We start from the raw sequence: 16,308 nt of genomic DNA, 5'->3' as shown, positions 1-16,308 counted from the left end.
CACACACACACACACACACACACACACACACACACACACACACACACGAGTTGGTTACAGAGATACATTTCGCTCAATACTGAATCAGGAAAGAAAAGGGATAAGGGAAAGGAAGAAATAGGAAGGAGGGTAGATTAAGTGTGGGATTGTTGTTGTTGATGAATCATGTCTGACTCTCCATAACCCTATTTGAGGTTTTCCTGGCAAAGATCCTGGAGTGGTTTGCCATTTCCTTCTCCAGCTCATTTTACAGATAAGAAAACTGAGGCAAATAGAGTTAAGTAACTTGCCCAGGGTCATACAGCTAGTAAATGTCTGAAACCAGACATGAACTGAGAAGGATGAGCCCAGAAGTGAGGGATTAGTCCTAAGTAAAGCTCTAAGGATGTACAAAAATATTTGTAGCTCCAATTTTTTTGTGGTGGCAAAGAACTGAAAACCTAAGGGACTCCCATCAATTAAGGAATGGTTAAACAATTTAAAGGATACGAATGGGATTGAAAATTACTGTGCTGTAAGAAATTCTGGAAGGGATGATTTCAGAAAAACCTGAGAAGACTCGTAAGAACTAATGAAAAGTAAACTGAATAGAACCAGGAAAACAATGTCTATGACAACAAGATTGTAAAGACAAACAACTTTGAAAGACTTAGGGACCCTGATCAACACAATGGTCAACCACAATACCAAGGGACTCATGATGAAATATGGTGCCCACCTTCTGAGAGTTAGATGATGGGCAGAGGCAGAGTGAAACATTTGGGACAGGCAAGGAGGAATATGGCCAATAAGGCAATCTGGCAATACATGTCTGTAACAAGGGTTTTGTTTTTCTTTAATAGAGGATGAAAGGGAAAGTAGGAGAAAGAGAAGGCAGATTTTTGTTGACTGAAAAAATGTAAATTTTAAAAAGTGAATGTAAATAACTTCCAATTTAACAATTAAGCATCTGTTATATAAAAGGCATATACTAGGTATTATATTTATTCATAAAGATGAAAAATACACCCTACTCTCAGGGAGTTTACATTCTACTTGGGAATACAGCACATAAATAGATCAGTAAATCCAACATTTTAAAAAAGTTAATAATTGGCAATTACCATACTCTAAAGTATAAAAAACAAGGGTCAGGTAGGTGGTGCAGTGGATAGAGCACCAGTCCTGGAGTCAGGAAGACCTGAGTTCAAATGTGGCCTCAAACACATAACACTCACAAGCTGTGTGACTCTAGGCAAGTCACTTAACCCCAATTGCCTCACCAAAAAACAAACAAACAAATAAACAAAAAATTAAAGCCGTGATCACATGTGATCAAACTACAAAATTTAGGGTTATTACAAGGAAAACTGTTCAAAGCTAGAATCTGCTTTGAGAGATAACTGAGGCCCCTCTTATCATCAAAGGTCTTCAAGCAAAGGATATATGACCATTTGTTGCAGAGGCTGCATAAAGAATGATTTTCAGTTATGGGCTAATGTAAATGACCACTGAGGTTTCTTGTAGCTCTAAAATCCTGTGCTTCTAGTTTGTTTTTTTTTTTTAGGCAATTGGGGTTAAGTGACTTGCCCAGGGTCACACAGCTAGTAAGTGTCAAGTGTCTGGTCTGAGTCCAGATTTGAACTCAGGTCCTCCTGACTCCAGGGCTGGTGCTCTATAAATTCTGTGATTCTATCACCTCCACAACAACCTTACGAAACAGATGGGTATCTTTCTTGAAGTTAGCAATTATGTTCCCCTTATGTCTTCTGTCCTTCAAACTAAACCAATCTATCCTCCTATGGCATGATTTTAAGACCCTTCAACACCCAGGCTGCCCTGTTCACATTGATCAATGCCCTCCTTTATATGTGACATGAAGAATAGAACTCCCCAAATGTAGCATGACCATGTGAGGATACAATGAGCTCTTCTCCTTCCTAGGCATAATTATCATGCCCATTTTATAGATGGAGAAAGAGATGAGGCTCTCAGAGGTTAAGTGACTTATCCACAGTCCCACAGCCAGTGCCAAAGGCAAGATTCACAATCAGGTCTCTCCTAACTCCAGGTCCAGCACTTCCACTAGAGTATAATGTTGCCCCAAGCAGGCAAGGTCAAGCTCATAAGTCACAGCTGAACTCGAGCTCTTTGCTCCAGATTCTTCCCACCTTTACACCAAATGGGAAAGAGAAGACCTATTATCACTTAGCTCTTCATTTCAATGTTGAGTTCTGAAGGGAATACCACAGGAGAACCAAAACTGTGATCAAATTAAATGATTACCGAGAATCATTCTGGATATATAGAATTTGCCAGGAAATAGCCAAGATAATTGAAGCAAGAAAATTGAATAGTAAAGCCATGAATTTCACAACTTACTAGTGAAGGAGATACTAATCTTCCATGTGGCTCCTTCCACCTACACAGATTATAATCCTTCCACATCTTACAGTCTTAGAGAGTCGCCTGAGACCCAAAGAGATTGACTTTCCCATGGTCAAACAACTAATAAATATGAGAGTAGGATTTCTACTCAGATCTTTCTGACTTAAGCTTAGCATTCCATCAATTACTCTATGCTGAAAAAAAAAATTACTCTATGCTGCCTTTCAGGGTAAGGGTAAGGGGGAGGATAAATATAGGTCAACTATTGGAAACCATCCTGTACACAGAGATAGTTTTTGGAAACTCTTACTGTATACACTTCAACCTTCAAACTTCAACATGCTTGCTTTGCATCCTTTGACTAAAGTGGCTTGTGTTATAGCAGCTTCCAAATCCTAGAGCATTTTCAGATTTCTCTGAGTAGCAAATATACTACTCATTTTACAAATTCAGTTCTATGTGTACATATGTCTGCAATCATTTTATAAAATACATAAATAGTATAAGAGTACAAAAGAAATAAAGCAGTGTTGGAGGGTGGAGAAACTATTTTACAAAACCTCAGATGTAGGCTTTAAATGACAAAAAGAACAACAAAGTCAGCTATTGTACTTAACTAAACTGTCTGTGTCTAGAACTCCTGGGCCTCCCTTTGGTATTTGTCTCTGTCACAGAAAAATGTGAGAGTGGTACTATACTAATGAAAAATTGCAAGGTACATGTCTATACATAACCACCCACCTATGGGATATACCATCCATTTAACTTTGTTCTTTCAACTGTTGAAAAAATGCCATGACACATTTAGGAACCTTAAAAGATCAAATCAAATAAAATCTGTATCATCTTCTCCCCCTAACAAGTGCATGCATCTCTTTGTCTGCCTGACACAGGAGAGGGAGCATGGGATAGAGGATAGAAATCTGGCTTCTGAGTCAGGAAGACTTGGGTTCAAGTCCTACCTTTGACATAGACTAATTATGTGACCCTGGTCAAGTTACTTGAGTTCTTAGTGTCCCAGGCAATTTTCTAAGCCTACACATTGGAGAGCAGATGTTGGCTCTGCATTGGTACAGTAAGTGTTTCACCAGGAGATCTCTATACTGCTAAAATTATAGGTTCAGTCCAAAACAACTAAAACTTCACATATACTCACACTACTTAATTATAGCCTTTCACTAGTTCACCAGCATCATGAATTTTCTATCTCAATGCTCTGATTAGAGCTAGGAAATATGTTTATAACATGCAGAGTTTAAAATCACCACCCAGTAATTTATTAAAATGTCCCCTAGAACATAACATTAAAGGCACTATACAAAATCCGTTAATCAATCATTGTCCCTGCTTTTGCTCTATGTTTCAAAATAGGCTTTAAGAATGTACAGCTAGCAGGGAGTCAGCTAGCATTTATTAAGCTCTTACTATGTGCCAGGCATTGTACTAAGTGCTGGGGACACCTCAACCTACATATATTCACACCACACGTGGAGTTACTGCCTAGCAGAATGTCCTGAAAAATTCAGTGCCTAAAGAATACCGACTACTGATGAAAAGGCCTCAACAATTTACACCAAGTACCAGCATCTGTGCTGATAGTTTGTGCTAATTTTTCAGACACAGTCACAAACTCAAAGGTTGTAATCACTACTGACTACATTATTGTTTAAAAGATAAGAGTTAAAAGGGATAAATGTAAGATTCAGCCCTCTGGTTCAAAACATCAACAAATACAGGATGGGAGGGACAGGGCTACAAAGTGGTTCATCATAGGAGAAAAAAATTGAGTAAGGAGGTGTTAGTGGACCTGAGTTCCATTGAGTCAAGGGTGCAACAGAGATATCCTCCCAAAAAGTAAGATCATGTCAGTCATTAATACAAACATGTAGCACCCAGAGAAAGGCAGCTTTATCCTATTACTATTCTTTGCTCTGGTCAGAATACTTTACAATATCTTAAAATTTTAGAGCAGGAAGGAATGTTACAGAAATCATTTGGCCTGCCTCCTAATTTTATGGACGAGTAAACTGAGATACAGACAGATTAAGGGACATCTAGAACGTCACAGAGCAAATTAGTGACAGTGCTTTTATCTGTGTGTTTACCATTACATTCAAACAGACTAGATGCTAGGTATTCCAGAATTTGTAGAGGTGACTCCAGATGATCATGGAAGCCTATACTAGATGGTCTCCAGAATCTTTTCAAACAAAAAAATCTACTTTTATTTATGATTCTAGACCAAAAAACAATGATGCACATAAAGTTGTCTATGATGTCAGTTCCTTTTTGAATGGGGGTATAATTTAACATTGGTTAAATACCCAGTACATCCTAGTTTGCTAGGAACTAGAACATATACAGCAGAAGATTCCATTAGGAAGAACACCACTGATCTTCTTTAATAGGAAATGTTCTCAATTTTTCTGACAAAGGATAGAGCTGTTCTTACTGTTGGCAGCTTCCTCCATCCTCTGTAGCTATAGGCATCTCCCCTGGTACTAGAACCCAGCCACACCTCCAGTTCACAACAGAAATGGATACTTTGCAAGTCCCATCCTGTCTATCCTAACCATGCCTACCCTTTCCCCAAACAATGCTTTTTTTTTTAAAAGAGTATCCCAAATCTGAAAGAGTAGTACGGGGCTTGCCAAGAAAACACACATGTCATGCTCTGTGCTTCTCTTTTGAAAAGTTTCTCTTTTCAAAGGAAGGATCCAAGTCCATCTGGAAACAAAAGGCAAAATAAAAAGTGGGAAAATACACTCACCATAGGAAATAACACATATTCTCGGAGGAAATCTTGAGATTCAAATTGATTGTAGTCCCCAAAATCGGCTGAACAAAAAAAAAAAAAAAGAAAAGAAAATGGTGTTTAAGATAATGGATTGAAAGATGAGGGGGAAAATACAAATCTATAAACTTACTTCTAGTTAAGATTTCCAGGGAAGAGTTTTGTTTTTGGTTTTTTGGTTTGTTTTTTTTTTCCAGTGAACAAAAAAGGAATAGATGGCTTCTTTAATCAAGTACTACCAGAATGCATTTTTTAAACAGCAACAATGAAATCAAATCAATACCTCTCTCTTTAGGCTAAAACCCCCATTATCCCATTCTAGAGTGTCGACTCAGCATCAATAAAAGACGAAATACCAACAACAACAACTACAACTACAACTACAGCAACAACAACAATAATTGCATTTATACAAGGTGTCCCAGAAGTCTTGGTGCAGGTTTAAACTGCTTAGCTTAAATCTGCACCAAGACTTCTGGGACATCTTGTTTAGAGCTTTAAGCTTGGTAAAGTGCTTTATCCTCACAACAACAACAGATGCTATTATTATCCCCATCTTACAAATGAGGAAACTGAAATACTAAAACTCCACGGTCATGAATAGAAAGCTAGTCATTGCTTCACTCAACCAGACACTAGCTCATCCCATTTATGATCTGAATTTTTTCCCTCACTTCCTCCTATTTCTTGATAATTATATGAAAATGGTGCCAAATGTATGTTCACAAATAGCTACTACTTACGCTTACCAAAAAGCCAAACATCAAAGTATGCATGTGCTTATATTTAAGAGTATGAAGACAGTAGGAATTTTTTAAAAGGCTTCCCTTTAAAGAGCCTGCATTTATCAATTTATTAGATATGTAACTATTCATATCTTAAGAATAACTTGCCAAGGGGGCTTTCAAACTTCACTTTAATTTGGAGAGCTGAAGAACAAACACCATTCGTAACTTTTCATATTTCTGAAGCTGGAAATCCCCACCATAAATCACCCTTGGCAAGCACCCTTAGAAATCTTTACACCTCCTAGACAATTTCACATGTTGAGAGATGCCAAAAATGCTGTTCTGTCCTGTTTTCAGCTTACAGAGGTATGTTCTAGCATACATGAAGAGAATCAAGTGTGTCTATACCACAAAGAAACAGTAGTTCTTAATCCACTCCCCCTGTACCCAGAAATAAATTTAAGATTTTATTTCAGCATCTTATTAGAGTTCATGTAAAAGTATAAAAAAAATCAGATGGCTTTCAGATAAGCACATGTATACAAAGAGAAAGCAGAGTTTATTACTTATGCCACCTACAAAGACAGCATGATACCAACTACGTGTTGGGTGGGATGTGTTCAAGGATAGCAGACTTTCCCCTGTCTGTCAATCCATTCTCAAGTTCAGAGAACTGGAGAGCCTATCTCATCAAATGGCTAACACTGCTGTTAAGAATATTTTTTCTAATTACACAATGAGATTCTTAGGAAAAAGCTGATTATGTTGCGCAGTGAGATTCAAAGATTAAAAGAAGAAAAATGGACCTGTGTTCAGAGAACCTACTTTCCACTGTAGGGATACAATATGTACTACATCAGTAAATTTTGTGTGTGTGTGCGTATGTGTGACATATGTGTGTGTGACATATGTATATGTGTACATGTGAATGAGTGTGCATGTATAAGGTTTATGTATATGTATGTATGTAAATAAGTATGTAAGTATAAAGTTTGTGTGTGTGTGGTGAATGCATATGTGTGTATGTGAATAAGTGTATATGTACAAAGTATGTGTTTGGGTGTAGTATATATATATGTGTGTGTGTGTGTAGTATATGTATATGTGTGTATGTGAATATAAAGTTTTATAGGCAGCTAAGCAGCATGGTGAATAGAGTGCCGGGCCTGAAGTCACAATGACTCATCTTCCTGAGTTCAAATCCGGCCTCAGACACTTACTAGCTGTGTGACCCTTTCACTTAACCCTGCTTGCCTCAGTTTCCTCATCTGTAACATAAGCTGGAGAAAAACCACTCCGATATTTTATCTGCACCAAGAAAACCCCAAATGGAGTCATCAAGATTTGGACACAACTGAAACAACTGAACAACAACAAAAATAAGGTTATACAAAATAACAAAATAATTTCTAGAGGAAGAAAATTCTAATAACCGAGGCGACAATAAAAGACCATGAGCAGGAGGTAGCATGTGAGCTATGCTCCGAAGAAATCTAAAATTCTGAGACAGGAGTGAGGAAGCAGTGCAATACAGACACAGGGGAGCATTTATGCAAAAGCATAGAGGGAGGAGGTCAAATGTTGTGTAATGGGACTAGAAAAGAGAGTGGGCTGAAAAGCGCAGCATATGGCACAGGACTGAAAATGTAGGTGGCAGCCAGATTGTGGAGGGTTTTAAATGCCAGGCTTAGGAGTTGCCACTTTGTCCTAAAGATCATGGGGAACCACTGAAGATTTTTGTGCGGGGGATGGCATAGTTAGAGTTATGTTTTAAGAATATTAATATGGCAACTGTGCACAGGAGGAATTAAAGAGGAAAGAAACCAGAGATGGGGGACGCCAATTAAGAAGTATTGCCAACAGTGTTGTTGAGACATAATAAGGGCTCAAACTAGGGCACAGGCTGGGTGAGTGAAGAGAAAGGGAGGATGGCAATGCACTGAGGAGGTAAGAAGGACAAGCCTTCACAACTGATTGGATGTAGGGGGGAGGGGGAAGGGGAGGAAGAGGGAAGAGTCAGACCTGGAAGACTGGAAGGATGATGTACCTTCAAAAGAAACAGGGAAATCTGGAGGAGAAGAGGGTTGTGGGGGGCAGGGGGGGAGGGAAAATGGGGCAAGGTAGGATTGTTGAACTGAATTGAAATGAAAAGGCAATGGGGGAGGATTCCATGCATGAGGCAGCATAGTCTAAAGGCCTGAGTTAGGAGAACTGGCTAGCTCTAACCCTACCACTAACTAGCTGCATTAAATGACTTAGGGCAAGACATTTAATTTTGTGGCTCTCCATTTCCTCATGTGTAAAATGGAGACATGGGACCCAAGGAAGTTGAAAGCCCCTTCTACTTCTAAAATTCTGTGATTCACAGCTCTACTAAAGAGACTGTCGCTGACTATTTGAACAAATATCTCTTTTCTTTTTTTTGCTCTTAGAGTTTCCTCTACGTGAAATGAAAATCTTTATTAGTGTCTCTTGCACTACTATGAGTGTCAGAAAACCTCAGTTTAAATCCTGCCTCAGACATTTATTGTCAGTGTGACCTCAGGCAAGTCACAAAACCTCTCTGTCTGTTTCCTCATTTGTAATTCTGGTCTAATACCACTAATATTACTTAACTCAAGATTATTGTGAGTAAAATGCTTTAAAAATCTTAAAGTGCAATCAAAATGTGAGCTACAACAATAACAACAGTTTTAATAGAGCGCTTATTATGTTCCAGGCACTGTGCTAAGGGCTTTACAAATATTACCTCATTTAATCCTCCCAACAATCTTACGAGGTAGTTGTTATTATTATCATTCCCATTTTACAGATGAGAAAATTGAAACAAAAATAGATTAAGTGATTTGCCCAAGATTATACAGCTAGTGTCTGAGTTGAATTTGAACTCGGGTCTTCCTGCCTAGAGGCCCAGCACCATATCTACTGCATGCTATTTTATATTATGAAAGAATTATTATCAGAAACCTCTTTAGTACTAAATGTCATCAAAATCCAAAGATGCCAAAACACACACACACACACACACACACACACACACACACACAAACACAAACACCAGGCCAAAAAATTATTGGGGTACTAGGGCAGTGGAAAGGAGGAAAGAATAGAGAGCAGAAATAAAGTGAGTAGGAAGAAAGGAAAGTAGAAACCAGACAGAGGAGGAAAAGAAGGAAAAAAAGAGAAAAAATTGCATAGGAAAGGAAGTAGTAGAATACCATTACCACTGTCTCAACTGAGTAACACACCTATGTTCATGATGGCATAGGCCTGAGCAAAGTTGTCAACATTCCTATTTAAATTCTTTTTCTGTTCTCTCAATCTATTTTGCATACACCTTTCCAGAATCCATGAGAATGTAGCCATTTACATGCCACTATGATTTCCCAGCTTCCTACCTGTTTAACAGGGTAGAGATACTTTAAAATACTAACCTAAGGATAACTCAAGAGACTCATGGGACTGGATGAGACACCCAAGAGGGAACACTAAGCCCCAGAAAACCCCCAAACGGCTTTGACAGTGAAGTACAGGAAGTCAGAGGGAAATCACACGTTGCAAATATTCTAACCCTAAGGTTCAAATTCAGTCCTGTATTTGGAATGAGATTCAAGGCACAATTTCCATTCTTGAAAACTAATGTCCAAAGTTCAAGATGCCACAAATAGTAAGAAATAAGCTACTGATGGACTCATTCTTGCATATTAATTCTATTTAAATATAATTGGTTAGTTGTTGTCCCTAATTCTTGAAGAAGCCCAAAATGACGTCACTATGCTAAAGCCAAGTTTCAGTGTGTCCAACTATGGCTGATCAGACCAATACAAGCTCAGAAGGTTCTACCACAGGTCAGGCACAAATAATCCGTGTGAACACTCGGGGTGGATTCTCTAAATTTGCACATCCTGTGTTTCCTTTGAGCTGTTTCAATTCTGCTTTGCTCATAAAGCAAAATATGATATGATTAAAACATATAAAAAATAATAAATAAAAAAGCATGCTTTTTAAAAAAATAAAAAAAGAATATTACATGTTCATTTTCAAATTTGGTTAAAAAAAGGTAAAGGCGAGTCGCCATTCAATAGAGTAAAGCATGTATGTTTTTGGATACACAGATGCAACAAAATTTTGATTCATCTACATGGGACAGACTGAAACATAAATTTACCCTATTATGTGTCTTTCTTCTTACATAACAGTCATATGTTTCTATTTATTTTTGTAATTAGCTTAGAGGAAATTACACTTTAATGTTTAATGGTCATCAAACTTAAATTATTATAAACCCACAAAACACAGACATAGAATAAGCATGAGAAAATGGGCCAGAGACACTGAAATGAAACTTTAATTAATGGCAGAATAAAAGCTGTGAATTTTCCAAATTCACGGAGGATTGCAAAAGCAAAACTGATTTTTAAAAGTTCTAGAAAATTCTTTCCCCAAAATCAGAGCCTTAACTTTCCCCTTTTAGCTTAATTTAGGTCAAGATTGTATGGAAAGCAAGAATGACTAGGAATGGGTGTGTGAGCTTTCTTTCTACCACTAAAAATACAGAAAAACTAAACCACTAAAAAATTTAAAAATAAACCATGATTTCAGCCACAGAGTACCCCATGTGGTGGGTTAACTGACTGGACCTTACCTTGTACAGCTAAGCCAGCTAGTCGGACACCCTGCTCCAGGGTAGATCGCAGGCGCCCATCCAGGACATCTTTCTTGACTTGTAGATAATACTGATATCTGTATATAGAAGGAACAAAAACAGAGAACCATAAGAATATACACTTGGCCTCTAGGCCCAGCAATGGAGAGGCTTTTAGACACAAAACTTTCATGCACACAACAATGGCATTGGTGATATGGATGAAATGCCTCCCTCTTAGTTTATCAGTGCAGGAGATGAAAAATAGCCTTGCCAGCATTTATCTGTGTTTGATGTGGCAGGTGCCACAACTCATTCATTCTCAGCTGGAGAACATTCTCATCTAGTCACCTGCTTGTACACCAGCTGGCTGAAATGTTGATAACAGCCAGTTCTTCATAACAGACTAAGACAGCAAAATACTTTTTTACACCTTCTCACCCACAACACCAAAGGTTGCCAGAATCAGAGTCAACAATGAGGAGAATAGATTTCTGGATAAAAGTTGAAAGCAGTGTAGTTTTTTTTTGTTTTTGTTTCTGTTTTTGTTTTGTTTTGTTTTGTTTTTAAACTAAAGCACCATGGGAGAAGTTACAGACAACTGGCTGGACTTTGCAACCATAATCAACAATAATACAATTTAGATCTATATTATCAGTACAAATCTACAATTCAATTCTATTCTACATAGATTTATCAAGTACCTATCATTGAAAGCTACATCTTAAAAGCCAAGGTGAAGACAAACTACTTTGAGCAATACGGCTTCAAACCACCTACCTGCATAAGGGTGGCAATCTAACGCAATCATACATCCTCTGTCTCACAACAGCATACCTCAGACAGACATAGGAATGTGCTGCTGGACAACATCAAGCCTCAGACTAGACCACTGATCTCAGAAGCTAAGTATGGTGCTTTATTTTTCTTTGCCATTAAAAATGGCCTCTTCGAACTACTCAACACTCAGCAATCTCCTTACACCACATGTTTCCTCCCTAGCACCACCCCTCCTAATACTCATCCCTCTTCTTCTCCACATTTCCCTCACTTTGCCTACACACACCCCTAGCCACGATTCTCCAGCATCAATGCCTGGCAATAACTAACATTCTATCCACCAATGGAAACCTTAATTCTTTACCCCTTTGAACAATTACATATTAAGGAACTCTGAATAAAGATGGACAATTAGGCCAAAACCTATTACATCTATTTCAGGTCCATCACTCTCAAGAGTACCGAGCACCATGCCATGGGGCAGAGGATAGAGGCAACTACATTTCTGCCTAACAATGATTACCAAGCCCAGTCGATGATCATTGTCTTCTCTGTGATAACTTAAAAGCCCCATGATTGTGATATTCATAGATGTCCCTCAAAGATCAGAGTCTGGTTGGTAGGAAAGATAGGAGGCAAGACTCACCAGTTTGATGTTTAAGGTTATTCTCAGTGGCTTAACTTGCGGACTATCCAGGCCTCTTGATTCCCACCCCCCCCCACTTTGACATTTTACTGCTCATAAATATCTCTCCTAGACAGTGGGGAGAGGGATAGGGGTAAGGAAAAAAGATAGAACAAGTCTGTGTTCTTTAACCTTTTGTTAAATGGGAGGAGTGGTGTAGAGATGCCTATGGGACCATGTGGCCCAGTGTAGAAGACAACAAAAGAAGTAATTCTAAATCTTAGGTCACTAAAGATATCAATCTTAAGGAAATCACATTCCATCTATTCCAAGAGGTGCTTTATGGTTATAAAATCTGATGATTAATCCCAGTGCCCATGTCTGCCACAACCAGAGGAACAATGCCTCGGAAGGCAAAGAACCCAACCAAACCATTGGCTTGCCTCCTCCTCTGCCTATCCACCCTCAACATCTCAGAGAATTGTTTGGACCTCGAAAGTTCTTGAGTAAAAGTTCTAAGAACAAAGGCTGTTTGATTGATGCTTTTAAAAGATAAAAATGGATATACCATTTAGAAATGTTCGATTATAACACTCAGTCTTTTGTACTTGTCTCACACATTTACTGAAAGGTGCTCAGTTTTGTTTTGTTTTTTAATCCAGGCTTGAGTTAACAGACAATTAAATCACTGCACTATATCCATACAGTCAACATACCTGTGATTATGTAAAGGTGCGAATCATCTAGGAAAAAGGACAAGGAAAACCTAAAACCTGGCAATGACAACCTTGCAGTGTCTTATTTTTTCTACCAATCTCCTGCAGACCACAAGCAGTCATCTTGTTGGGGCTTGCATGGCGTGCGCGCACGCACACACACACACACACACACACACACACACACACACACCTTGACAAAAGCTCGATTCTGAGAATCACTGGCTTCAAACATACCTACCACTAATCCTATTTTGGGATGGTCACCTGACCTCGAACTGTGATTCCTAAAAACTTAGGTTCCCGTGAGTCAAAGAATTATAGTTCTCTCCTAAAAAGGATGATGTGAATTTAAATACAGACACATACACACCTTTCTTAACTATGCTATGAAAAAAGGCCAGTGATAGCAAGTATTGCAAGACAGGAAGGCATGCTATGACCTGATCCTTGCTTTCTGCCCTTGAACTCTTGCATTAATTATAACAAATTACAGGGAGAACAAGTATAGTTTATAAGTATAATAAATTCCCTAATAATAACCTATAATTTAATCAGGGTTACTCCAGATTTTATTTTTTCTAAACAACACATTTTAGAGGAGAGAGAAGAGAATCTCACTACTACTGACAGATCCAGACTTTTTCTTTTCATCCCTATTTTATGCCATTAGGCCTGGACACCTTTAAAAATAAAGCTTTAGAGCAGACAAATCTATAGGTCTCCATGAAAGTCAGCTGGGGAATGGGGAAAGTCATAGAAAGTAACCTAAACTGGGATGATATCCTTGTGAGGAAAGCTGATGATACCAAAAAAAAAAACCCAACCCCAAGAAAACACCATACCATTTGATCTAGGCAAGTTTGACAGAACTGGTAGATAGAATCTAGAAGCCAAAAGGAAAAAAGACTATATTCCTTGGAGTACATATGTGTTGAGACATGTTAAGACCACACAGCCAGGGCCTAAGGAAAAGGAAAAGGGAAGGAAGTGGGGATGGGAAAAACAGAAATGCCATTACAGTGGACTTAATGGTCAGGTCAATAAGAAGATATAGCCTCTTCAGTCATCTTAGGGAAGAAGAAAGCATTAAAAGAAAGTGGAAATGTTAAAGTCAAGCTTTCAAGGTTGAGTCTAAATAACCAAAGTGAAGGAATTTGGAGTTGTTTGCACCTAAACTTGCCTCCATTCAATTCAAGAAAATTCAGTTCAAGAAAACCAGCTCTGAGTGTCTGACCACGGTTTGCAGTGGCTGCCCACCATATCATCTGCCTCAAAAGGTCAAAGAAAACGCCCAAACATCAAGCCTTCCTTAAACATTACAGATCGCTTGTGCATGAATTTTTCTAAACTTTCCTTGATGACAGACACTGAATTATATAAATAATGTGGGCATCCATATATTAATGAGGGGAGGGAGTATTTGGAGATTTTTTTTTCACAGAATCAAAGAATCTAAAGTTCATCTAATCTAAACTGAACTTGAAACAAAAATTTGTTCAACATATCCCCTACCCCAAACATTCATGCAGCCCCTACTTGGACACCTCCAGTAATGTCAGGCCTCATTAACAGAGGAGGCAATTAATTTCACTTTTAGAATTCTTCATATTTATCCTAAATCTGTGACCCCATAAGAATAAATTTTAGTTCTAGTTCTTCTTAGGGATAGAAACTGGACCTGTGATTTCATCAGTACAGGGAACTCTGAAACTCCCCCCCCCCCCCCCCCAATGCAGGTAGGCACCTTCTCTGTAACATACAGTCTTAGTTGCCTAGATGACCTGCCCGGGACCACACAGCCTCAGTGTGTCACAGGTGGCACTTGAACCCACAGCTTCCTGGCTCTAAGACCAACATTCCATCCATTAATCGTGCTGTCTCTCCTCTGAGGGTAACCAAAATAAACATACTCTCTCTGCAACCCTTCAAATTATTTAAGAAAGAGAAGAATACAGTTTAAGTTTTCTTTTCTTCAGGCTAAGCACTCCTTCTGGGTTCAAGGGATCTCCAGATAAAGTCACTTTGATTCTTCTTTCTGCCCTGATGGAAGCCCACTCTCTAAATGTGCCCACGTTTGTTAGTATCTATCCTAAAAGGTGACACAGAACTCATAGCTACAGGTGAGGTCTGAGGGTGCAGAGAACAGTACAACTGTCACCTCTAAAAGCACTGCAATACAATTAATGTAGGAGAAGATTTCATTAGCTTTTCTTCACTGCCAATCCACACTGTTGACTCCTATTGAGATTACAGTCACCAAGTCTTTTTGACATGCCCTGCTTTTTAGCCACATCTCCCCTATCTCATACTTGCAAACAATTTTTTTTTCAACCTAAGTATGAGACTTACTTTTATCCTCAATAAATTTCATTTGATTTTAACTACGCATGGTTCAGCACGCTAAATCTTTTTTTGAATCCTGATTCTGTCAGTGAACATATTAGAAGTCCTTCTCAAATTTGTGTCAGCCAGAAACTTAATAAGCATGACATTTATACTGGTGCCCTGAATTCAAGTCTTAGAACTGGAGTCAGGAAAGTCTAGTTTTGAATCTCACCTTTAACACCAGTGGTTTCCCCTTTGGCAGGTTACTTAACATCTCTGAGATTCAGTTTCCTCATCTGTAAAAGGGATTATAACTATAGTGCCTTCCTCACAACTGGTCTCACAGGTACCCTGCTATGAGACACCAATGAGATAATACATACAAAGAACTTTGTAAGCTAGAAATTGCTACATAAATGTCAAGGTTAAGTGACTTAAGGTCACCACTACCAGAGTGAGTATAAACATGTAAGTATTAAGACTGACTTAATTTGGGAGAATAATTTGGAACTATGCCCAAAGGGTTATAAACTGTGCATTCCCTTTGCCCCAGTCATACAACTACTAGGTCTGTATCGCAAAGACATAAAAGAAAAGTGAAAAGGCCCTAAATGCATGAAAATATTTATAGTAGCTCTTTTTGTGATTGCAAAGAAATGGAAATTGAGGGGATGCTCATCAATTAGGGAATGGCTGAACAAGATATAGTATATGATTGTGATGGAATACTACTGTGCTATAAGAAATGATAAGTAGGATGCTCTCAGAAAAACTGGGGAAGACTTATATGAACTGATTCAAAATGAAGTGAGCAGAACCAAGAGAACAATGTATACAGTAACAGCAATATTATAATGGTGATCAACTGTGAAAGACCTGGCTACTCGTACCAACAGATGAAAATGCTATCTACTTCCAGAAAGAGAAATGATGAACTCTGAGTACAGACTGAAGAATATTGTTTTTCACTTTCTTTTTCTTTCCTGCTTTTTTCTTGAACATGGCTAGTATAGATATACGTGTTTGGATAACTTCCCATGTATACTGGGTATCATACTGTTTCCTTCTCAACAGGTGGAGGAGGGATTTGAGGGAGAGAATTTAGAACTCAAAATTTTTAAAAATGAATGTTAGAAATAAATAAATACACATATAACCTACAGAAAATGACAACTTGGACATTACTTGTCTCAATTAATTCAATTTTTAAAAGCCACTAAGAAAAAATACCAAATAAACCACTGATTAAGCACTGGCCTCATCATTTTTAACAATACAAAACAGTCATCTCAATTTGGTGAATTCACTGCATCCTTATTAATTCT

The 16,308-nt window shown here is 38.3% G+C and overlaps 1 protein-coding gene across 1 annotated transcript in view; it reads right to left on the bottom strand.

Moving 5' to 3' along the window:
* The window catches only part of PTPN14 (protein tyrosine phosphatase, non-receptor type 14), a 242,120-nt gene that overhangs the window by 65,283 nt on the left and 160,529 nt on the right, over positions 1-16,308 (bottom strand). Inside the window, exons 4-5 of the mRNA XM_027871866.1 lie at positions 10,535-10,632; positions 5,138-5,205 (exon numbers count right to left, since the gene is read on the bottom strand). Of these exons, the coding sequence (XP_027727667.1) occupies positions 5,138-5,205; positions 10,535-10,632 (166 nt within the window). The remainder of the gene's footprint in view (positions 1-5,137; positions 5,206-10,534; positions 10,633-16,308) is intronic.

The sequence above is a fragment of the Vombatus ursinus genome, unplaced genomic scaffold (assembly GCF_900497805.2).
Source record: "Vombatus ursinus unplaced genomic scaffold, bare-nosed wombat genome assembly UNPS02014798.1, whole genome shotgun sequence".
Lineage (NCBI taxonomy): Eukaryota > Metazoa > Chordata > Mammalia > Diprotodontia > Vombatidae > Vombatus > Vombatus ursinus.
Note: the sequence above shows the minus strand (reverse complement) of the source record. Positions and strands in the feature narration are given on the sequence as shown.